The sequence below is a fragment of the Podarcis muralis genome, chromosome 14, assembly GCF_964188315.1.
Source record: "Podarcis muralis chromosome 14, rPodMur119.hap1.1, whole genome shotgun sequence".
Lineage (NCBI taxonomy): Eukaryota > Metazoa > Chordata > Lepidosauria > Squamata > Lacertidae > Podarcis > Podarcis muralis.
The window spans coordinates 53,489,097-53,511,196 of record NC_135668.1 but is presented as its reverse complement, the minus strand read 5'-3'; the positions used below and the strand labels follow the sequence as shown (position 1 = coordinate 53,511,196).

General features: G+C 49.5%; 1 protein-coding gene across 1 annotated transcript in view; it reads right to left on the bottom strand.

Annotated features, from left to right (window-relative positions):
- Positions 1 to 21,357, bottom strand: part of FOXK1 (forkhead box K1) — an 85,199-nt gene extending 63,842 nt beyond the window's left edge. Inside the window, exon 1 of the mRNA XM_028705627.2 lies at positions 20,893 to 21,357. Within this exon, the coding sequence (XP_028561460.2) occupies positions 20,893 to 21,311 (419 nt within the window). The 5' untranslated portion in view covers positions 21,312 to 21,357. The remainder of the gene's footprint in view (positions 1 to 20,892) is intronic.
- Positions 21,358 to 22,100: the final 743 nt, after the last annotated feature.

The window sequence follows — 22,100 nt, the reverse complement described above, 5'->3', positions numbered from 1 at the left end:
TTCTCAGTGGTGGTGCCCGCCCTGTGGAATGCCCTCCCATCAGATGTCAAGGAGATAAGCAACTATCTGACTTTTAGAAGACATCTGAAGGCAGCTCTGTTTAGGGAAATTTTTAATGTTTGATGTTTTATTCTGTTTTTTCTCTGTTAGAAGCTTCCCGGAGTGGCTGTGGCAACCCAGTTAGATGGGCAGAGAGTGATGATGATGATGATAATTTGTTGGCAAGAACTAAAGCAATGGTTCCCAAAGCAGTTGGTACTCCCCCTGGGCATGGTGTGATTTGCTAGGCAGGTGCTAAGAGGCAATGGAGTGCCCCAGAGGTGCTGGACTTTGAAAAGCTGCTATCACTGGATCAAGTTCATCCCTGTCATTGAATTAGTTAACCTAAATAGTTTTCATTGGATTTTGAATAAATGTGCAATGAACTGTGACTGTTTTGAATTTTACTGTGTTATTATCTTCCTTAACGCAAACTGCTGTTCTGAGTGGTGCTTTTTATAGGGTAGGGCAAAATGGAGATGAGTTTATGGAACTATGGTAGTCACTGAACCAAAGCGTTGCAAAGCTATTGCAGCGGTACCTTGCTTCTCAAACTTAATCCATTCCGGATGTCCGTTCCAAAACCAAAGCGTTCTAAAACCAAGGAACGCTTTCCCATAGAAAGTAATGCAAAGTGGATTAATCTGTCCCAGACTTTGAAAAACAACCCCTAAAACAGCAATTTAACATGAATTTTCCTACCCAACTAACGAGACCATTGAGCCATAAAATGAAAGCAATAAACAATGTACAGCACTCGCACAATCAGTAGCTGAACTGGGTTCCACAGTTACAAAAACAAGAGCCACAAAAGCAAAAACCCAAAATAAATAGCAAAACCAGACAGACCCCAGTGTAACACTCAAAACAGAAGTGTGGCACTCAAATTGGAAGCATAACACTCAAAACGGGAGCACGTTTGGCTTCTGGAAAAAGTTCGCAAACCGGAACACTTACTTCTGGTTTTGCAGTGTTTGAGTTCCGAGTTGTTTGCGTACCAAGGCGTTTGAGAACCAAGGTACCACTGTATTCTACTGCTCACGTAGGCGGATGTCAAGTCCGCAGGCTCTATTCCCGCCCCCTGTCCTAGAAAGACCCCAGAGACCCACCTGCTAGGGCCACCTCTGAGCAGGGGTTTGTTCTCAGAACTGAGCTCACAGCTCTTCCATGCAAAAATCCACTCCTGGTTTTCCCCACAAGCTCGCTTCATTTTATCAACTGAGTTTCCAAGAAAAAATGTTTTTGCTATGGTTAAAACAATGGGGGGGGGGGTCAGAAATCCTTGGAGATCAAATGAAAAACACTAGCAGATGCCTATCTACCTTCTGGACACACACACACCTCCCAATGGACCACCTACAATTTCTGTACCACATTATCTCAGTTACCCTCACAACAAATCTGTCGGTGCAAGAGTGCCTCATTTAGGAGGCAGGGAGACTGAGAAAGGAAATCTTGCTTAAGGACATCCATTGGGTTCAAAACAAAAACAAAGAGTCTTAAAAAAACAAGAAGCATGCACCAGCCCTGAAGGGAGCCAGGAAATAATCTGATCCTCTGTAAGCAAGTAATGGCGTAGTGCTTGGGTGATATCGCTTTCTGTACTCTGCCTCCCAACCTTCCTGTGTCAATACATCTCAACAGCGGCTGTTTGAACAGTGTTTAATAATAAACAGATTTCAACAAGCCCAAGAATAAGAGCAGAGGCAGGGCTCAGGCGGAAGACGAGTGCAAGAGGCTCAAAATGAGAAGGGGTGTGTGTGTCAGTAAAACCCAGCTCTCCGGCGGATAGGGACTTCTCTCTCTCTCTTCCAAGCTGCAAATATTTAATTTGGTACAGTGGAACCTCGGAAGCCAAACGTAATCCGTTCCGGAAGACCGTTCCACTTCCGAAACGTTCGAATTCCAAGGTGCGGCTTCTGATTGGCTGACAGCTAGGCTTTTTGAAGACCGGAAGCTGCGTCCGAAAAAACGTTCGAAAACTGGAACATTTACTTCTGGGTTTTTGATGTTCGGGAACGGAGTGGTTCGAGAACCGAGGTTCCACTGTACATTTACATTGGGGGGGGGGGAGTATTTGATCCCCTGCTAAATTTGCTCGTTTGCCCTCTGACGAAGAAATGACCAGTCCATAATTTTAATGGTAGGTTTATTGTAGCTGTGAGAGACAGAATAACAACAGGAAAACCTCCAGAAACCCAGAAGACAAAAGTCAGAGGTTGATGTGCATCATAATGAGTGAAAGAAGTATTTGATCCCTTTGCAAAAGATGACTTAGTACTTGGTGGCAAAACCCTTGTTGGCAATTACAGAGGTCAGACGTTTCTTGTAGGTGGCCACCAAGTTTGCACACATCTCAGGTGGTATTTTGTCCCACTCCTCTTTGCAGATCCTCTCCAAGTCAGCAAGATTTTGAGGCTGATGTGTAGCTACTTGAACCTTCAGCTCCCTCCACAGATTTCCCCCCTCACTGTATCTCCCCTTTCTTCCATCATGGAATCAAGAATGGGTTCTGAAGTCTCTTGTCCTCTCCTGGCACTGAGCAGATCCAGCCCTGCTGGGCTCCATCCTAAGGGCCGTAGCTCAGAGCCACAGCATCCCTTCCATTCAGAAGGATGCAGGTTCAGTCCCCAGCAGAAGGTCTGGAGAATCACAGAATTGAAAGGAACCCCTAAGACCAACCCCCTGCAATACAGGAATCTCAGCTAAAGCTGGCCATCCAATCTCTGCTTAGAAACCACCAAGGAAGAGGAGCCCACAGCCTCCCGAGGGAGACCGCTCCCACTGCCAATCAGCTCTCATGGTCAGAAAGTTCTGCCTGATGTTTAGTCGAAGTGCTGCCAGGCAACACTGAGAGAGATGGACCAGTGGGTCTGACTCAGCACTAAGGCAGTTTGCTATGTTCCTAGGAAGCCAAGACGAGCCTCATCACTGGACAGGGCAAAGGCCCACCTTGTCCAGCATCCGGTTCTCAAAGCGGCCCAACCAGATGCCTCCGGTAAACCCCACGCAGGGCACGGGTGCAAGAGGATTTTCCGGACTCGTGTTCCACGAGTTCCACGGCTGCTGTCCATAAGAACATGGGCAGTCCAAGGTCAGGCAGTGGCTGCATGGTCACTGCCCTCTTGGTGGAATGCATCCCATGTTAAGTCATACGCAAATGTATAGCCATCAAAATGAATGGGACTTCAATAGGTATACAGTCATACCTCATGTTACGTTTGCTTCATGTTACGTTCTTTCAGGTTGCGTCTCGCGGTGACCCTGAAGTACCAGAAAGGGTTACTTCCGGGTTTCAATGCTTTCGTATGCACAGAAGCGCAAAATGATGTCACGCGCATGTGCAGAAGCGGCGAATCGCAACCCGCGCATGTGCAGACGCGTCGCTGCGGGTTGCGCTCTTTTCATGTTGCGAATAGGCCTCCGGAACGGATCTCGTTCGCAACCAGAGGTACCATTGTACTAGTCAGGGGTGCCCAAACTTTTTTAGAGGGCCAGATTTGATGAAGTGAACATGTGTGAGGGCTGACCAGAGTTATTGAGCTTTTTTTTAGGGTTGAAGCAGTGGCGTAGCGTGGGTTGTCAGCACCCGGGGCAAGGCAAGTAATTTGCGCCCCCTAACCCCAGATGTTGTGCCTGGTGCGGCCGGCCCCCCCTGCACCCCCCACGCTACGCCACTGGGTTGAAGTATAATTTTATCCTAAGGTTAGGCCCCCAAAATGGACTTTGGACATGCCTCCTCTAAGTAAAACTTAGTTGGCTACAACCCAACGATATTACCCATCTGCTTGCCCCAGAACCTACTAAGATCGGATGACACTCTCTTCTACCCAAAAAGAACAAGGAGGGTACGTAATATTGTTTTGAGTTCGGGGGGGGGGGGGAGGGACTGTATGCCTGAGCCTCCCTTTAATACCTGGATCCAGCACAGATTCAATTGCTGGAATAGCCCGGCCAGCCTGGTAAGGGCCCACTAAGTATGGGTCATTAAGGGAACAAAGGGAATGGCTCTATGCTAGAGATCCCCTCCCTCAACCATCTGGGAGTTAGAAGAGAGTTAGAATTGAGTTGTGTGTGAGCCAGGCAGGCTGTAAGCCAAGCAGCTGAGAGACAGAGCCATGCCTGATTTCTGACAGATCGATGGGAGAATCAAGGCCCTCTTAGGGTGCTGGTGCCGTGAGCCCCTCCATCTTAGGCTCGGGTTGTAGATGCATGTGACTAAACCGCATATCATGAAGACCCCACAATCTCCACTGTCCTTCCTTCCAAGGAAGCCAACACCTGCCTAAATGCTCACGCCGCTCAGATATTGGGCTGGATTGCAACAATATTCTTGGATACGGTACTCCTAAGGACTTGTGTGTGCAGCGGGGCACTTTTTTATTACTGTACGCCCCCCCCCTTAAAGTCCTCAGGCATTTTCAGGAGGAAAACGCAGTCATTTAAAGAGTCCAGTTCATAAAGTAGCTTAATAGCAAAATCTCCAAGGGAGAGGCATTGTGTTAGCATCTTTGCTGGATACACCAGACTGGTTTAATTGTTATGCAAATTACACTTGCTAGGCCATCAACTTTCTCTTAATGGGCCATTCATCACCGCAAAGTTTTCTTTGAAGGAAGCAGCTGCTCTCCCTCAGAGGTCCCCCAAAACATCTTAGGTTTCAAAAAAAGCAGCAATTTTGCCCTGGAGTAAAAAACAACAACAAGAAATAGGAGAAATCTCAGGCTCACAAACTCATTCCACTCCCCCTAAGCATGGAGGGAAGTTAACTAACCATTAAATAGAGTAAAGGTTGCTAACAGCCTGATTCGCAAGTCAGTTAGTCCAAACTACCTTGGCAAAGCTGCTGAAAAGCAAAAGGTAGCTGCGCTGGCCTTTGGGAGAGAGCCACACTGGGAAAATGCATTTATTGAAATTTAAAAAACAGTGGGCGAGTCTTTGAGTTCCCAACACTTCTTCATCAGGCTAGACCAGGGATCAGCAAACTTTTTCAGCAAGGGGCTGGTCCACTGTCCCTCAGACCATGTGGGGGGGGGCTGGAATATATTTTTTTTGAGGGGGGGAATGAACAAATTCCTATGCCCCACAAATAACCCAGAGATGCATTTTAAATAAAAGGACACATTCTACTCATGTAAAAACACGCTGATTCCTGGACCGTCCGTGGGCCGCCGGATTGAGAAGGCGAATGGGCTGCATCCGGCCCCCGAGCCTTAGGTTGCCTACCCCTGGGTTAGATCAACAGTAGCAAAGGCAGGAAAGTTAGAAACTCAGGTACATAAGCGAATCGCCAAATGGCACCTTAAACCCAGATTGCGGTTGGCATAACACGGGCCTGTCCAACAGGTCGATCGCAATCTACTGGTTGATCGCGGGATGTCCCTGGTCGATAGTCGATCTTTGGACCCCCATTAAATCTTCCGAAAAAAGTCCAATAACTTTGGCTCCCTAAAAAAAGATCACTGCCATCTTGGCACCTAGACATCTTCACTTGGTCGCAAGTGGCTGATAAGGTAAAGGTAAAGGGACCCCTGACCATTAGGTCTAGTCGTGACCGACTCTGGGGTTGCAGCACTCATCTCGCTTTACTGGCCGAGGGAGCCGGCGTTTGTCTACAGACAGTTTTTCTGGGCCATGTGGCCAGCATGACTAAGTCGCTTCTGGTGAACCAGAGCAGTGCATGGAAATGCCGTTTACCTTCCCGCCGTTTACCTTATCTACTTGCACTTTGACGTGCTTTCGAACTGCTAGGTTGGCAGGAGCAGGGACTGAGCAATGGGAGCTCACTCCGTCACGGGGATTCAAACCGTTGACCTTCTGATCGGCAAGTCCTAGGCTCTGTGGTTTAACCCACTGCGCCACCCACATCCAAGTGGCTGATAGCCAGGTGCAAAATGCGCTTGGCAAATTTCAAACGCTGCCAAGCAAGGATTCGAACCCTGGTCTCCCACTCTAACCACTACACAGAGCTGTTGCTTTTTTATCTTGCGCTACTCTACCAAGGACCTGGGGTGAGAGCAAGCAGGGCACAGGAGAGGGGTTCAACAGGAAGATGCAGTTGAAGTAACACTGAAACAATAACTGAGCAACTATCCGAAATATTAATTACCCTGCTAAGATCGGGAGGGGGGGAGAACCACCCTGCTTTTAATGCCTAATAAAAGTGTATGCCTCATAAGAAATTAACCGCCATAAGGAATGTACAAGCACACTTCGCTGAACCGTTCCAGAGGCGGTCTTTAAACAGGAGATTGATGTGCAGGAGGCTTCGCGGATAATAGAAAAAAGAACCATCATAAAAGCTTAGGCTGTGCCCTAACTCGCTTTCCAAGCCAATACTGCCTTGCAAGCCATCGACACAAATGTACATACCCAATTCAAATGGGAATTGCTTCTGCCTGCTGTGTAAACTTGCAATGGCTTCTTCAATCCAAGGAGACAGACCTGGGCATATATACCGAAAATTTCCCCCCACCCTCTAGCTCCAAGTCAGTCTCAAACACTACCGCTTTGCAGAAATGCAGAAGGCGTGCTTTGGAAAGAGCAAGTCTGGAATCAAACCAAGGCACAATTTAGTAAGCTAAGGCTGAACTCCTAAGCGTTACTACCGTAGAATAAGTCCAAATGAATTCCATGGGACTCACTTCTGGGCAAACAGGCTCAATATTGTGCTGTAAGAGTGTTTTCAAAGACTTAAACCAATTTCGCCTGAAGATTGACGTGTACATAACGCCTTACATTAGCAAGAAGTAAAGCTTTGTTGTGCTTCTGCAGATGGTCTCCTGTTGACACGACGTGAAACTTTGCTCCATCGAAAATGCAAGCAGAAGAGGAGGATGCAGACAAAATCCTGAGGCTCCCTGCGGCTTGTTTGTGTAACGTTAAACCACGGTTTAGTGTAACAAGCAACACTAAACCATGGTTTAGAATTACAAGCGATCTCGGCTCAAGAATATCCTCCAAGCAACTGGTCAGAACTTTTGACACTCTCTCTTCCCCCCAGGGCCCTTTTAAACCAGTCATCTAACCCGGCTATATGGGGGACCTCTTTGTCGGTAATTTTAACTCGCCGTTCTTGTGGATTCATCCGCCAGATTGTTTTAACAATATTCACGCATGACATGAGTGGCTCAAAGGAACTTTTCACTAAGGAATCCTACTTCAACACACTTTTTAAAATCAAACAGCCGAATAAAAAAGCTCCATCCCAGATAGAAGACTTGAAAAACCTGCCCCCGCCCCACAATCCAGCTGCACCCTCTCCTTTCCAAAACAGACCCAATCCAGAAAACTCTTCCTTGCAAAATCTGCCTGTTTAGATCTGGCGTTGAAGAAAGCTGTGTTGTAACTTCCGAATAAATGTTTCAAAACAATAACAGTAACAATAATAAAGAAATGAATAATATCAATAATAATAAATTTCACTGCCAAAAAAAAGGTGACTAGACAATCCATTGGGGCGACCATAACCTAGGTTTAAGGTGCCATTTGGTAATTAGCTTATATATATGAATTTCTAACACTGGCATGTATATCCCTGAACAGATTGACATGTATTTTAATATTTTGTTGGACGCCACCCAGAGTGGCTGGGGAAACCCAGCCAGATGGGCGGGGTATAAATAATAAATTATTGCTGCTATTCTTATTACTGTTGTTGCAAAGGAGAAGCTGATTTATTATCAGCCCATTTGCACTGGCAACTTGCAAAAGAAGCAATCTGATATCCCTCCCGCCACCCAAAGGTTTCTTAAAAGTTGAACATTATCAAAGGGGCTACTTGACTCACACAGTGTGAATCTGTTGATTTCAATGGGTCTTCTTCACATCCAGGAGCGGCTTGGAGCCGCGTCCTTTGACATAACAAGGCAACGGGAGCGCAGGGGAAATTCTCCAGCGCCTGCTCAAAAGCACACAAGGCATGTTTCTCGACCGCAGAGTCCACATTTCCACTTGGAACTGGAGACAGGAAGCTGGCTCCTCCACATGTGTGCAGCTGTAAGCCAGACAGGGATTGGCTCTGTGAGCGGATTTCGGGATACAGCATCCTTTGGGCTCCACAAACAGAAGAACACACAGACGCTGCTGGCTCAGAGGCCAAGAGACCGAGGCAGCTCCAAAAGAAGATTAACACACACACACACACCGGGTGGTTTGATGTGGTGATGGGCATTTGGAGAGGTCCGTCCCAGAACAAACAGAGACGGCTAGAAACAGCGGCCCAGTTCCGAAAAATCATTTAACCACTACCGAAAAGCTCTCCCTCTCCCTCTAAAGAATATTCCAAGCTTGGCAACCTCCAATTCCCACAGTTTCCAACAACTGTGTGCAGAAGAACATTGCAACAGCTCCACCACTGAATTGAACCAACTTATAATTCCACTTCCAGGCTGGCCCTCCCCCCACCCCAGATGATACTGGGAAGCTTGTTGGCTTCCAACAAAGATTAAAAATACATCAAAATGTCACACATTAAAAACTTCCCTGAACAGAAGGGCACAGAGGCACCTTGCCCCTAATACAGTGGTACCTTGGGTTACATACGCTTCAGGTTACATACGCTTCAGGTTACAGACTCCTCTAACCCAGAAATAGTGCTTCAGGTTAAGAACTTTGCTTCAGGATAAGAACAGAAATCGTGCTCTGGCGGCGTGGCGGCAGCAGGGGACCCCATTAGCTAAACTGGTGCTTCAGGTTAAGAACAGTTTCAGGTTAAGAATGGACCTCCGGAACGAATTAAGTACTTCACCCGAGGTACCACTGTAGCTGCCCCTAACACCAAATATTTACAGACACACTGCGTTGAAATGTGGCGATCATTTCCTAGGTGTCATGGCTCAACCCTAAGATTCCGCACAGACAAAATCAGCTTCTGTCTTTAAAAAACTACGGTTGGAATAAACCTATTCAAAATAAACGATTGCATATGTTTTGCAACCCCCCTTCCTGCCCGCAAATGCTTTTGGTTGCAGGGTTTTTGGTTCCAACTCCTCTTTCTTGCACCCAAATGAAATGAGGGCTAGGGTCGTGCTAACAGGCGCACAGCTTAATCGAGCTACACTGGATAGTCATCCTCAAGCCCCCACTCCAGGACTGCGCTAGGAAACAAGCGTACTTCAGATTCCTATAAGACACGATCTGCATAATACTTGAGAAAGTGTTTCACATTCCTGGGCACGTACGTCACTTTCAAGGTGGCCGGTCACATTTTTGCACCCTGCTCTAGGGCATCTTCCTGTGCTCCAAAAGTTTTCGGACTACAACTCCCATAAGGCCCTGCAAGTGTTGGCTGGAGCTGATGGGAGTCGTGGTCCCAAACATCTGGAAGGTGTCAGGTTAGGAAAGGCTGCTCTAAAGCTTCCCCAAACCTTATAAATAATAGTCAAAAAAAGGATAAGAACTGCTGCCAAGCAGAATACATAATAAGCATAATACACCGTCTTCTGTCTAAAAACACAGCGTAAAACATGAACAGGACTTCCTCCTCACTTGCTCTGTCTGAAAAGGTGGGCCATCCTCTTCCAAAGCAGTTTTTAAATGTTCAGGCAGCCAGATCTATGCCAGATCCCTCTGTTGTTTACACCAGGGGTGCCAAACTTCCAAGAGACTGCGATCTACTCATAGAATTAAAAACTGGCAGTGATCTACCCCCGTTTTTTAGGGGTTCAGGTCAAAGTTGTTGAGTTTTAGGGAAGGGAATAGCCCCGTTTTATTGGGGTGCAGTAGGCATAGGTTGCCTAGCTTTTGGGGGGTGCGCAATATTTTTACATTATTTTGGGGTCAACTCACCAAAGGATTTCTGGGGGGGGGAAACAGCCTTGGTTTGTAAACTACGTCTCCCGTTCTCCAACAATAGAGGGCAGGGTGAGGGGGCAGGGCCAGAAGGGGGCCAGTGATCGACCGCAATCAACCAAAAGCTCGCAGGGATCGACCAGTAGATCACGATCGACCTGTTGGACATCCCTGGTCTACACCTCCCTGGTCGAAGCTCACACTGTAAGCACCTCGGGGCAGAAATCTGCCTTGATTTTTTAGAACAGCTCAGCCATGGCAAAGTGCAAAATGCACTCGCAGGGTGCACCTCTAAGAACATGGGGGATGATCCAAGCAGAATTAGGCTCTTTTACGCCCGACCGATACAGCAGGAAATATTAAAGTCGATGCTTAGCTCTCCATCAAAGTCAGCGGTGCAAAAGCTAATGGCTGGAATACGTTGTGGGTTTGTTTTAAGAGACACGCAGCAGACACAGGCGCATCTTAAAAGGAGGGGAAATGGAAGATGATTGAAATTTTGCTACTTGAGCTTCTGTTGTGTAGTTGTAGAAAACAGAGCAGCAGAGGAACTTGAGTTTAGGAAAAAGGTGTGTTACAAACAGCTCTGGTTTTGCACTGGTGGTTATGTGGTGAAAGTAGTTCCTCAGAGAACGGGCCTTGCTGTTCTCTCTTACCCTGGGCACGCACAAAAACAAATGCACACACACACACACACATCCTGATAATGTTGTTTTAACCGCAAGAATGGAGCGTCCAAGTGGTTTGTGAGATCATCAAAACACAAGAGCGCAGAAGCCACAACGAGCCTTTGGCAACGACGAGAGCTCAGCCCTGCAAATTAGAAGATTGCATGAGTGACTTCGGGCTTTCAGATACTTGCTTTTTAATGTCAGAACTGTAAAGAAAGGGAATACGAGGCTAGCTCTGACTTGCAAAACTGGCCTTTGCATTGTTATCGCCGCTACTACCACTGCTGCTATTTCTGCAAACATCACACCCATCCTCCCTAAGGACCCCAGGATGTCAATGTCATCAATACGGTGGCCTGGGAGTAAGGAATGCCCTAAGATAAATCTGGCACAGGTGTGCCTCGTACCTGCACTGTCATATGCTTCCGTCATATGCTGAAGCCTCTTCACCATTTGACACCTGATGCATACACACAAAGGACCTCCCCTAATCTTCTGTTTGCAAATTGTTCTAATTAATTTTAATGCCTGCACTTTTACATCGCTGCAACCAGTCCCGGGGCGCTATTGTGAAGCGCAGGTTAGAAACCCAAGCAGCAGTTAACAATATCGTCTGCATTTTTTTGAATCCCTGAATAGAAAGCTTCTGCCAACCTAGCAGTTCTAAAGCACACCAGCGCAAGCAGATAAATAGGTACCTGCTTCCTTACAGCAGCCATCTGCAACCTGGTGCCCACCATGCTGGCTGGGGGCGGATGCGATTGGCGGTTCAAATTGCCTGGAGGTCACCAGTTTGGGTCAAGCAAGCGGATAGCCAAACCCCCCCCCCCCATTTTAAAGAAAAAGTCCACACTGCAGCAATCTACGATCCAAGTTCAGGAGCACTGTGCGTGCTCCTTCCACACAAATATACAAATGATATAGAGTTAAACTATAAACTTTTTCATAAACATCTGAAGGCAGCCCCCCATGTCTGGGAACTTTTGTTGTTGCTTTCCCTCTATTTTTGGTTCCAGAGCCTGTGACATACTTTATCCTTGCAGCAAAAGTGACCAGGATCTTCTTGGTGTGTTTGGTGGGAATGAGGGTTAATGGAAGTTGGGATTCTCAGAAACTCCTTGTCGAGAACTGACAGCGCTGTCCTACCAGAAAGTGCATTTCTGGTTAATCATCTGTGTTTTCACTTCACGACCTGCCTTCAAGCTGAGATTGCTTAGCCCTGATTGCAACGACCCCTGTGAAAGGGCCTCCCTATCCGTCACTGGGCAATGGTGCTTTAATTATTTTTCACAGTTGCGCTGTCTCATCTGCGAAGTGGACACAAATCCTGCAAACGACACAGCTGCGAAAGACGAGCCTACTCCTTGCCGGCGACATTCTGTCTGAAGCAGAGCATAAAGCATAAACGCTCGTGGAAGCAACACAGGAGACCCGGCGAAGTTTCCAGCAAGCTATAAAAACTCTCCTCTATCCAGAGGCACAACTCTTTCCAGGAGGGAAGCCCCCCAAATAATGGCATTCTCCTAATGGAGCCAATGTAAACTTTAAACATTAGAAGGCAGAGGAGAGGGACATACGAGGCACATTTCCTAAAGATTTGCCACTTTTTGTGTGTGCAAATAATTCAGACTTGTGGAGCAATTCTCAAATACAGCGGTGCCTTGGTTTACAAACAGTCTGGTTTGCATACGTTTTGGATTACAAACACGTCAAATCTGGAAGTGCATGCCCTGGTTTGCAAACTTATTTTGGATTGCAATCCATTTTTTTGGATTACAAACAAATATTTTTTTTTTTTGAGGCCCCATTGGCAAAAGCGCACCTTGAGTTAGATCCTGTTTTGGTTTACAAACGGACCTCCGGAACGGATTATGGTTGTAAACCAAGGTACCACTGTACTTCTGCAGACTCCGAATCCTATTTGAAACAGAAATGGCCGGCTTGCAACATCTCACAAGTGCGCATACGATTCAGGACGTATTTCCAGTAGCAATAAAAGCGTAGGGTTTGGGGAGTGGAACATGGGAAGCTGCCTTATCCTGAAGCATACCATTGTTCCATGTAGCTCAGTACTGTTTACACTGGCTGGCAGCTGCTCTCCGAGATTTCAGGCCGGAGTCTCCCTCAGCCTTCTGCTTGCAACGGAGAAGCTCTGCCACGGAGCTACAAGCTCTTCCCCTAAACGATATTCAATATTTTCATATTCAATATTTAGCCGGAGGAATTAAGATTGTGCCAGAAGTGTGTAACTTGCCAGTTTGCAAACCGGGCCAAATATTCTCAGGGAGACACAGCCAGCAGAGGCCAGCACAAAGCAAGCATCATCCATGGAGATAAAATTGGCCGACTCGGGTTCAAACCCCTCCTTCGTCACGGGGGCATAAAACGGCTCGGGTGACACAGAGCCTGAACGGCAGTCCTTGCAAATGCAAAGATGCCACCGGCCGTTATGCGACGATGTAGCCTTCGCCTCTCTCTCTCTCTCAGCTCCAACTTCCAAGCTGTGCAAAAGAAGCAATCGCTTACGTCACAGAGCTGCAGTGAAGTGTACATAATGCTCGTATTTTCAGGTGGACTCAGTGGCGCAGTGCCTTCCATCACTTTGGCTGGTGGCCGAGCTACACCCCAATCTGGACAGGGATAGCCTAACTTCTCTGCTCTGCTCACCTCGAGGTTAGACTGCTGCAACGCGTTCTGTCTGGGGCTGCCTCTGGAGTCGGTTCGGAAACTTCAGCCGGTGCAGAATTTGGCAGCCAGGTTGCTCATCAGAACAAGACAGTTTGAACATGTGACATCTGACTGCACTGGCCGCCAATTCATTTTCGGGCCCAATTCAAAGTGTTGGTTTGGACCTATAAGGCCCTCAATGGCTCAGGAACGCGATACCTCTGGGACCGTCTCTCCCCGTATAAACCAGGCATCGACAAACTCCGGCCCTCCAGATGTTTGGCACTACAATTTCCATCATCCCTAGCTAACAGGACCAGTGGTCAGGGATGTTGGGAACGGTAGTCCCAAACATCTGGAGGGCCGGAGTTTGCCTATGCCTGATATAAACCGTCCCAACTCTGCATTAATCTTCAGAGGCCGTTCCTTGTGTGCTTCTTCCATGAGAGGTCGGGAGGGTGGCAACACAAGAACAGGGCCTTTTCTGCAGTGGCTCCCCACTTGCAGAATGCTCTCTTGCCTGGCACCTTCCTTAAACACCTTTAGACGCCTGGCAACAATATTCATCTTCAACCAAGCCTATGGCTGATTAACATCTTATACCCCTTTTAAATGTGTTTGTGGGAGGGTGAGCTATTGGTTTGTTGTTGTTCTTGCTTTTATTATGTATTTTGTGTTTTCCTATTGTATTTTTATGTTGTGAACCCCCCTGAGATCTGCAGATGAAGGGTGGCAGACAAATTTAATAAATGTTGTTATTGTTTAGTCGCTTAGTCGTGTCCGACTCTTCGTGACCCCCTGGACCAGAGCACGCCAGGCACTCTTGTCTTCCACTGCCTCCCGCAGTTTGGTCAGACTCATGTTTGTAGCTTCTATGACACTGTCCCACCATCTCGTCCTCTGTCGTCCCCTTCTCCTTGTGCCCTCCATCTTTCCCAACATCAGGGTCTTTTCCAGGGAGTCTTCTGTTCTCATGAGGTGGCCAAAGTACTGGAGCCTCAGCTTCAGGATCTGTCCTTCCAGTGAGCGCTCAGGGCTGATTTCCTTCAGAATGGATAGGTTTGATCTTCTTGCAGTCCATGGGACTCTCAAGAGTCTCCTCCAGCACCATAATTCAAAAGCATCAATTCTTTGGCGATCAGCCTTCTTTATGGTCCAGCTCTCACTTCCATACATCACTGCTAGGAAAACCATAGCTCTAACTATACGGACCTTTGTCGGCAAGGTGACGTCTCTGCTTTTTAAGAGTACAACTACTCATAAAGTTGTACTGCTACTAATACAACTACTCATAAAGCGCATTAAGAGTTGGTTCTGCTGCTGCTTGATGAGCGAGCAACGGCATTCGGGAGCACAGGAAGAGGCTTGCAGGATCAGGTCCCGAACTCACCCAGCAAGGCATCCTGTGTCCTACTGGGACCAACCAGATCCTTCTGGGAAGCTTACAAGAAGGGCGTTGCAGCCGAGAGAGCTCTCCCTCCTCCTCCTCCTGGCAAAAATCCTTGAAAGCGTTGTTGTGAGTGGCATCTGGAAACAAAAGCCACACACACGAAGGCACATGACGAACCTAAAAAGTGACAAAGCTGAATTCCCACGCTACTTCCCCCCCCCCGCTCCTTCCAGCGTTGCATGCAACAGGTACGTACAAATTTACTCTGCATCAACCGAGCTCCTCGCAAGCCAACTTCATTTCGCAAACCATCTGCGGCTGAGGGAACATAAAGGCCGCAAAGAAACATTTCTGCAGCCGAGGCCTAAATGCTCGCATGCCCTAAAGAACACAGGAAAAACTGGAACTGTTTACTTCGCAGGAACTGGAGGGCAAATTCCATTCAGGGAAAAAAGGGGGGGAGAGTTGCATCATCTGTTTTACAACTCAGAAAGGGAGGGGCGTGCCGTTTATTTACTGTGATCATAAACAGTGGCCGAGAAGACATTTTATTGTTCAGGGTTCCCTGCAGCATGCAAGCCAGTGTACATTAAGACCCCCTTCTCCTTTAAGCGCTCGGAAGGAGAAAGGATTTCTCCAACCACGAGTGAGAGGCTGTCTCTTTTCGCTCTCCTTTCATTTGGCAACGACAACTGCAATTCGGTAAGCGAAATAACAAGGTACACAAGAGCTTATGGGAAAAGTACAAGAATGCCCCCAGCTCCCTGAGAAAGGGAATTGGAGGGGAAAGGAAGAGAGAAAGCAGCTTGTTTTACAAGCAGAAATTAATTATACTGACATAGTCCAAGGGTATAGCCTTCGAAAAAGGAAAACATTTCAAAGCCCAAACGCCTCAGAGGAAGCAAGCGGCTTGGGATTTATAACGAAATTACTAAACACAAGGAAAACAGCCGGCAGAACAAGCAACTTATTAAAAACAACAACAACGGATCTGCTAGATACGAGGCTGGTGAGCAAGAGTCGTGCCCTTGGGTCTGCGGGGTGGAAGAGAAATAGCATTATCCTCCACCCCCAGAATGGAGAACGTCAAGTTTTAAGGCACCTTATAATAATGGCACATCAAAGCAATGCTGTGCATGTGGGGAGATGTTAGAAAGTGGCATTTTGACAGATGGACACTTCATGCCACTGTGCCAGGGGTTTTCCTAAAAAAACCGACAACAACCCTCTCTGCTGTCAAGGAACCCCTTTCTGCATCAAACAACAGAATCAGCGCTTGTCTTCCGGTCCACAACAGGAGCAAACACAGAGAAGAGGAAAGATTCTGGGACAAGTCCCTGGGCACATGCTGGGCTCAAAGGAAGCACGTGCCAAACGTTTTGGGTCTTGTCACTGCCCTGAATGAACTGGAGCCCACAACTTAGCTGTGATTCCTGCACTGATGATTCTTGGGGTCACTTCTAAAAGTCTAAGATTCCACAGTGCCCACACCATGCCGCCTTCCTCCAAATGCAATGCAATATAATTTCCCCATTTAATCCGGATTTTACCATTACTGCAAAAAAACAACAAAAAAAAGCCCAGGAAGTTTTTTAAAGCATACATGCAAAAATTGTAAATGTAGGTTGAATGGGGCGATAGGAAACGGGGTGGCATTTGGATGAGGAACACATCATGTCAACACTACAGAAAAACGTACAGGGAGGAGCAGCATGAAGGCCACAATCCAGCGCCACGAAGGAGCACGCTGCTTTCAAGGAACTCCAGAGGTTTCCTGGGCTACAGTTTGGAAACCACTGCAATGGGCCTGCCCCGTTGGGGTGGAACGCGACACTGATGCGCAACACAGTCCAAGAGCGTATCATGGCTGCGCAGGAAGAAGACGAGAAGGAACTTGCTTGTACCCCAATCACTAGTGGAGGATTCCCTATCAATAACTGGGTTCCCAGATCATCTTGCTGCAGCGAATGAAGAGGCAGCTTCTCCTCTAACCCCCAACCTCCACCCAAAGCCTCTTCTCTGCTCTTGCAGGACCAGGTGGGATTCCTAGGCCGTGATTTGGGTACCCTGGAAAACAAACCAACCAACAAGAGACTGCAATTTTGTACGGATGAAGTTTCTCCAATCTCAGCAGGATCGGAGAAAGAGGAACATGTTCACACGCATAACTCGTCCGTTCTTTGTGGACCAAGGTGCTTCCCATCTCCTTTTGCGAAAGTTTGCCCCTGGGGCAGGCCCACAGCTGTCGCTCTGCTTTTTCCATCAGTGGAATCTTATCCTCACCCCCCAGAAAGCCAATATCCCTCAGGAATCTCTCTCTCCCCCATGGCGCAGGGAAACCCAGCCCAACTCGGGAGTATTGTCATATACAGTTTAAGGAGCTAACCAACTGTGCTCTTCAGTCCAAGAAACAACTGGCTTCTCCATCTTGCCCCGCAGCTCCCCAAGGCATCCTTTTCCTACTTCAACTTTCCTCCAGGTCCTTCTCGCTTCTTTGCCCCAAATGTCTCAGCTGTGTTTGCAAGCCATGGTTTACAGAACATGGAAACAGTGCGCTGAGTAAACACTGGGCAGCCGCCTTCCCCTCTCCTCCTAAGCATGCAGCTGGGATGGTTTCTGGGAAGATTAGTTTCGCTTTCAAAGAATGCCCGCTGAATCCCATCTTGGATGCTAGTCAATTAAACAAGGCAGGTTCATAACTCCCTGGTTTGAAGTTGGCACGTTTTAAACTCACCGGAGTTCACTGGCAGGCAGCATTGGTAGGACACCATATTCTCCACAAATGGCACTAATCTCGGCAAAAGCCCATCGTGCCAGCCAATTTGGGAGGACGGGAAATGCACAAGCCCAATATTTCACTTGCCCTTCCTGTAGCTCGTCCGTGCAATGCTAAACGACGGTTTATCGTTACGTGCGAATGCAACCACTGTGTTCGCCACAGATTGCCTGGAGCAGGTCTTGGAAAAGAAGTCATCTCCTGCTTCGATAGCAGAATCCTTCCCTTTCGCATGTCCATATGGTCTCTGGGCTTCATCAGATAAAAACCGCCATTTCCCTCAGCTAGTTCACAAAGCTCTGGCTTGTCTCACCATCTCACAGCACAAACAACTCTTTTTGTGGGTTGGTTTGAAATCCTTCTGTTAGCGCTGAAATTTCTTGCCGATTTAAGTTTGGGTCCCTCTAATCAGCGATGGCCAAACTTGGCCCTCCAGCGGTTTTGGGACTACAACTCCCATCATCCCTAGTTAACAGGACCAGTGGTCAGGGATGATGGGAACTGTAGTCCCAAAACAGCCGGAGGGCCAAGTTTGGCCATCACTGCAACCCATCTCTCAACTGCAGAAACGGTCAGAGGTGCAAAGGCGTCGCAATTCAAGATGGAGCCTCACAGCAATCATGAGCTGCGTAGACCTTAAAACTCCGACAATGAGTTAAGGGCACCAAAATGAACATCTGCGCCAAATTTCAGCTCTAACAGATGCGTTTCCAATGAAAATAACTTTCTCATTGAGGGGAACCCCATTTCCACACATCTGCTTCAGGGCCCACACAGACATCTGCCTCCTCAAAATCCCCAATTTGACCCCGGGGCGTCCTGCCTGCTCCCCCCCCCCCCAAGAAGGCAGGCTCTGTCTCTCTCTCACACACACCATCCCAGGAGGAATCACCTTTAAGATGAGGGAGCTGGGCCTTGCAAGCCTGCTGCAGCCCCAGAGCCATTTCAAAAGAAAAGAAATTAATAAGAGAACAAACAAGGCGGATTCAGGGATCAATAGGGATGATTCCGTCCCCCAGAGCTCTATCTTCCAACGCTTTTCCTGTATTCTGTACTTATCCACTCGTAATCAAACTCCATCCCAGAGCATGCAGCAAGACAAGAGGGCTCTGAGGCATGTGCAGAGTCCATTTCCTCCACCACGGAGCAACTGCAGAGAGCCGGGTTTCCATTTAGACAGGCAGGCCTCTATCCCATCACCAACTTAGTGCCGCTCGCAGATCCTACTTGCCCATCTAAGGGCAGGAGGCGCAAGGAAACCCATTTCTCAGTGGGCACAATTCAGCTCCGGGACCTATTTTATTCTATTAATTATCAGGTGACCACAAGGGGAAATTTGCCTGACACCAGAACGCTCCGAGTTTTACTCACCAATTCATTCCTAGGATGGGGGATCCTGCCCCCAACATTCTCCCTCTCTGTCCCACGGCCATCTTTCCCCCCACCCTGCTCAAAAGGAGACACCCACACCTATGTACCTGGGTTCCCCCTTCTCAGAAAAGGATCCCCTTTCTCTCCCCAAACCCCTAAGTCTTCCCTCCACACCTTAAACCACATATGGGGTTCCCCCTTTCCAAGGCAGAAACCCACACTTAACTCTCTTCCGTCCCCCCTGTTTTCCAAGCCCCCCCAACAACTTTCCTTTAGAGTAGGTGTGGGTTTTCCGTGCCAAAACACACACAAACGCAGAAATAGTTCGGGGTTCCCCTTCAGAAGGGGCATCTCAAGACCTGCCAAACCCACCCCAGAGGGGGCTCCCCTTGACCACAGCTCGCAAACCCACCCTCCTACGTCGACCCCCACAAGGGCTTCCCCCTCCCAAGTAAGTTCCCCTTTCCCAAGACCCCCAAACCCCACTTTTAAAAGTCCGTATATTTTCAGACTTTCTTGATTTGAGATTATTTACACCCTGCCTTTCAGGATACAAATTATTCCAAGGCTGCTAGCCATTGAGATTACTTTAAGGGGGGGGGACCCGCACAGAAGGCCTGTCTGACCACCTACATGTATGTGATTTCCCCCCCAAGTAGGGGGATGCCCTTCCGTTCCCCCGCCCCCATTCCCAAGACCCATAAAACCCACGTGTGGCTCCACCTGACAAGAGTCATGGGGTTTCACTCCCACAGAGGGGTTCCCCCCCCCAGACAAACACCCTTTTCTTAACACCCCAAACCCACGTGCGAAAGTTTCCTTCCTCCTATTCCTCGCCCCCTTCGCAAGACCGATTCAAACCACATGCAAGCGCTCCTTGTCAAACGCACACACAGCGGCTGAATTCTATTTTAATGTAGATTTCTTTTCTTTTTTTAATGCTTCTCCTTCGTTGGCCACCTTGGGCAGACTTGGTCCAGCAAGGCAGCCTGTAAATATTTTCAAAAATAAAAATACACACTCGCCCGCAGGGTAGCTTTCAGGCTGGGGATCCCTTTCTGAAGACCTGTGAGACTGACACATGCAAACTTGCCATAATAATAATTTTATTATTATGTACTCTCAACGTGGGGCTTGGCTTCCTTCTCTCCCCCTCCCCACATGAGAGGTAGTCAGTAGTCTTTCCCCACACCGTGATGGGGGCCCAACGCACCCCTGTGGGTTTCCCCTCCAGATTAAGGTTACCAGATTTTTTTTCAATGAATTCAGGGACACTTTTCAACTTTTGTTGATGGGGATGGATTTTGTCAGGTGACTGAGGTGTAAATCCAGGGACTGTCCCTGGGAAACTGGGATGCCTGGTAACCTTACTTCAGGTGGGGTGGGCTTTCAAAAGACTAACCCCGCTCCCTCAAAATGGGGTCCTCTAATTCTATTCCGCAAAACCCATTTATTAATACACAATACACATAAATGTGCACACATAAGCATCCCATCTTCCCTCAACACTCTTTCTGAAGACCCATTAGCCCACACGCGGGTTTTCCCTGCCAATAGACACAAGGGACACCTGTGGGTCTCCCCCTCAGGACTGGCACCCCCTTTGTGCATAAGCTTCCCCCACACACCCTCAGGGGGCTCCCCTTCCTTCACCCTCCCACAACTTCTCTTCCCAGGACCAGTTCCTGCGCATGCGCGGTTTCCCCTGCCTAGGTGTACATGGTGTTTATGTTGGGGGTGTTAACTCTCGTGGGTTAACATCCCACCACCACAAATTCTCAACACACCTCATCTGTGGGTTGCATTAATGCTCACCCCTACAACGCAGCTTACACATGGATCTCCCACACCCCCATGTCCCAGTCTACATGCAGGTCTTCCATGCCTCCATCCCCACAACCAGCCTATACACGTGTGTGTGCCTGCACACACCCACCCCACAACCCAGCTTATACACCTCTCCCTAACCCCCTTCCCCACGAACCAGCGTATGCATGTGCTTCCCTAACCCAGATCCCCACGACCCAGTCTGCCCGCGCGTCTCCTTAAGCCCCATCCTCACGACCCAACTTGCCCGCGTGTCTCCGTAAGCCCCACCCACCCCGCAGCTTGCACGCCTGTCCTCCAACCCCATATCCCCACACGCCAGCCTGCCCGCGCGCGTGTCGCCCATTCCCACGACTCACTGCGGGGGCAGCTGCAGGGCCGGGCCTCCCCTCCTCTGGAAGGCGCCGTCGACGAAGACGCCGTTCTTGCCCAGGCAGCGCAGGTAGAAGTGGGGGGCGCGGAAGGAGAGCTCGAGGTGGCGGCGCGAGATGAAGCTGGAGCGGCCCATGTTCACGTCCACGGCGCCCTGCGACGAGTTGCGCCCGATGGTCACCGTCGCCTGGCGCATCACGAACTCCACGTCGCGGCCCTGCAGGCGCGCCAGGGCCGACGGCACGGCCAGGGGCAGCGCGGGCGGGATCGGGGCCGGCCCCGGGCCCTGGGGAGGCGAGGAGGCGGGCGCCCCGGGAGGCAGCGGCGGCGAGGGCGAGGGTGCGGCGCGCTGCAGCGCCAGCAAGGCCCTCGCGCCGGGCCCGTCCTCGCCCGCGGCTGCAGCCATCTTCGCGGCGGCGGCGGCCCAGGCAGGCAGGCAGGGGCGGCCGCCGACTACGCACCGCCGGCCTCCGGGGCGGGGCCGCGGGAGGGGAGGCGGGCGGACGGGCGGGGAGAGAGGCCCGGGCTGCCCAGGCGGCGCGCTCGCAGGCCGCGATCGGGAGACGGGGTCCGGGGCGCCTCTCTCCTCCGCAATCCCCTCCCTCCCCTACTGCCTCCTCCTCTTCCTCCAAAGACCTGGCAACGGGGTGAAAACACACCCACACGCAGCGCCCTGGGGTGGGGGAGCGGCAAAAATAAAGGGGGCGCACGGGTTCGGGTGCGTGCGCTCCCCAAAGGCAGAGCAGCGCGCGTAAAGGCGCACGCTCCGGTGGTCCGCGGTGGGAACGGGGGCGCAAGGCTTCGGGGAGCAAGGGCCACTTCGTGCTTGGTCTGGCTCTGCCCCACAAGTCGTCTTCCTCTTCCGACCCCAAGGCAACGCTGGGGGGGACGGGACGGGACGCACACGCGCTCGCTGAGGCGCGCAAGGGTTGGCGTGGATGTGTCGTCGATTTCTTCCTCCCAGCGCCGCGAGCCAAAGGCAGGGCGACGCACCCGGAGGTGCTCGCTGTCATGCCCCTGGGGTGGGTAAAGGGGGTTACAGAGTTTGGGTGAAGGTGCCCTTTTCGCAGGGTGCCTCCCCGCTCTTATTTCTCCCTTTCCCAAAGGCGTGGCGACGCGGGTGAAAACACACCGGGGCGCTCGCTTAATGCCCCCGGGTTGTGGGTGCTTTTGCAAGGGGAAAGGAGTGCCACGT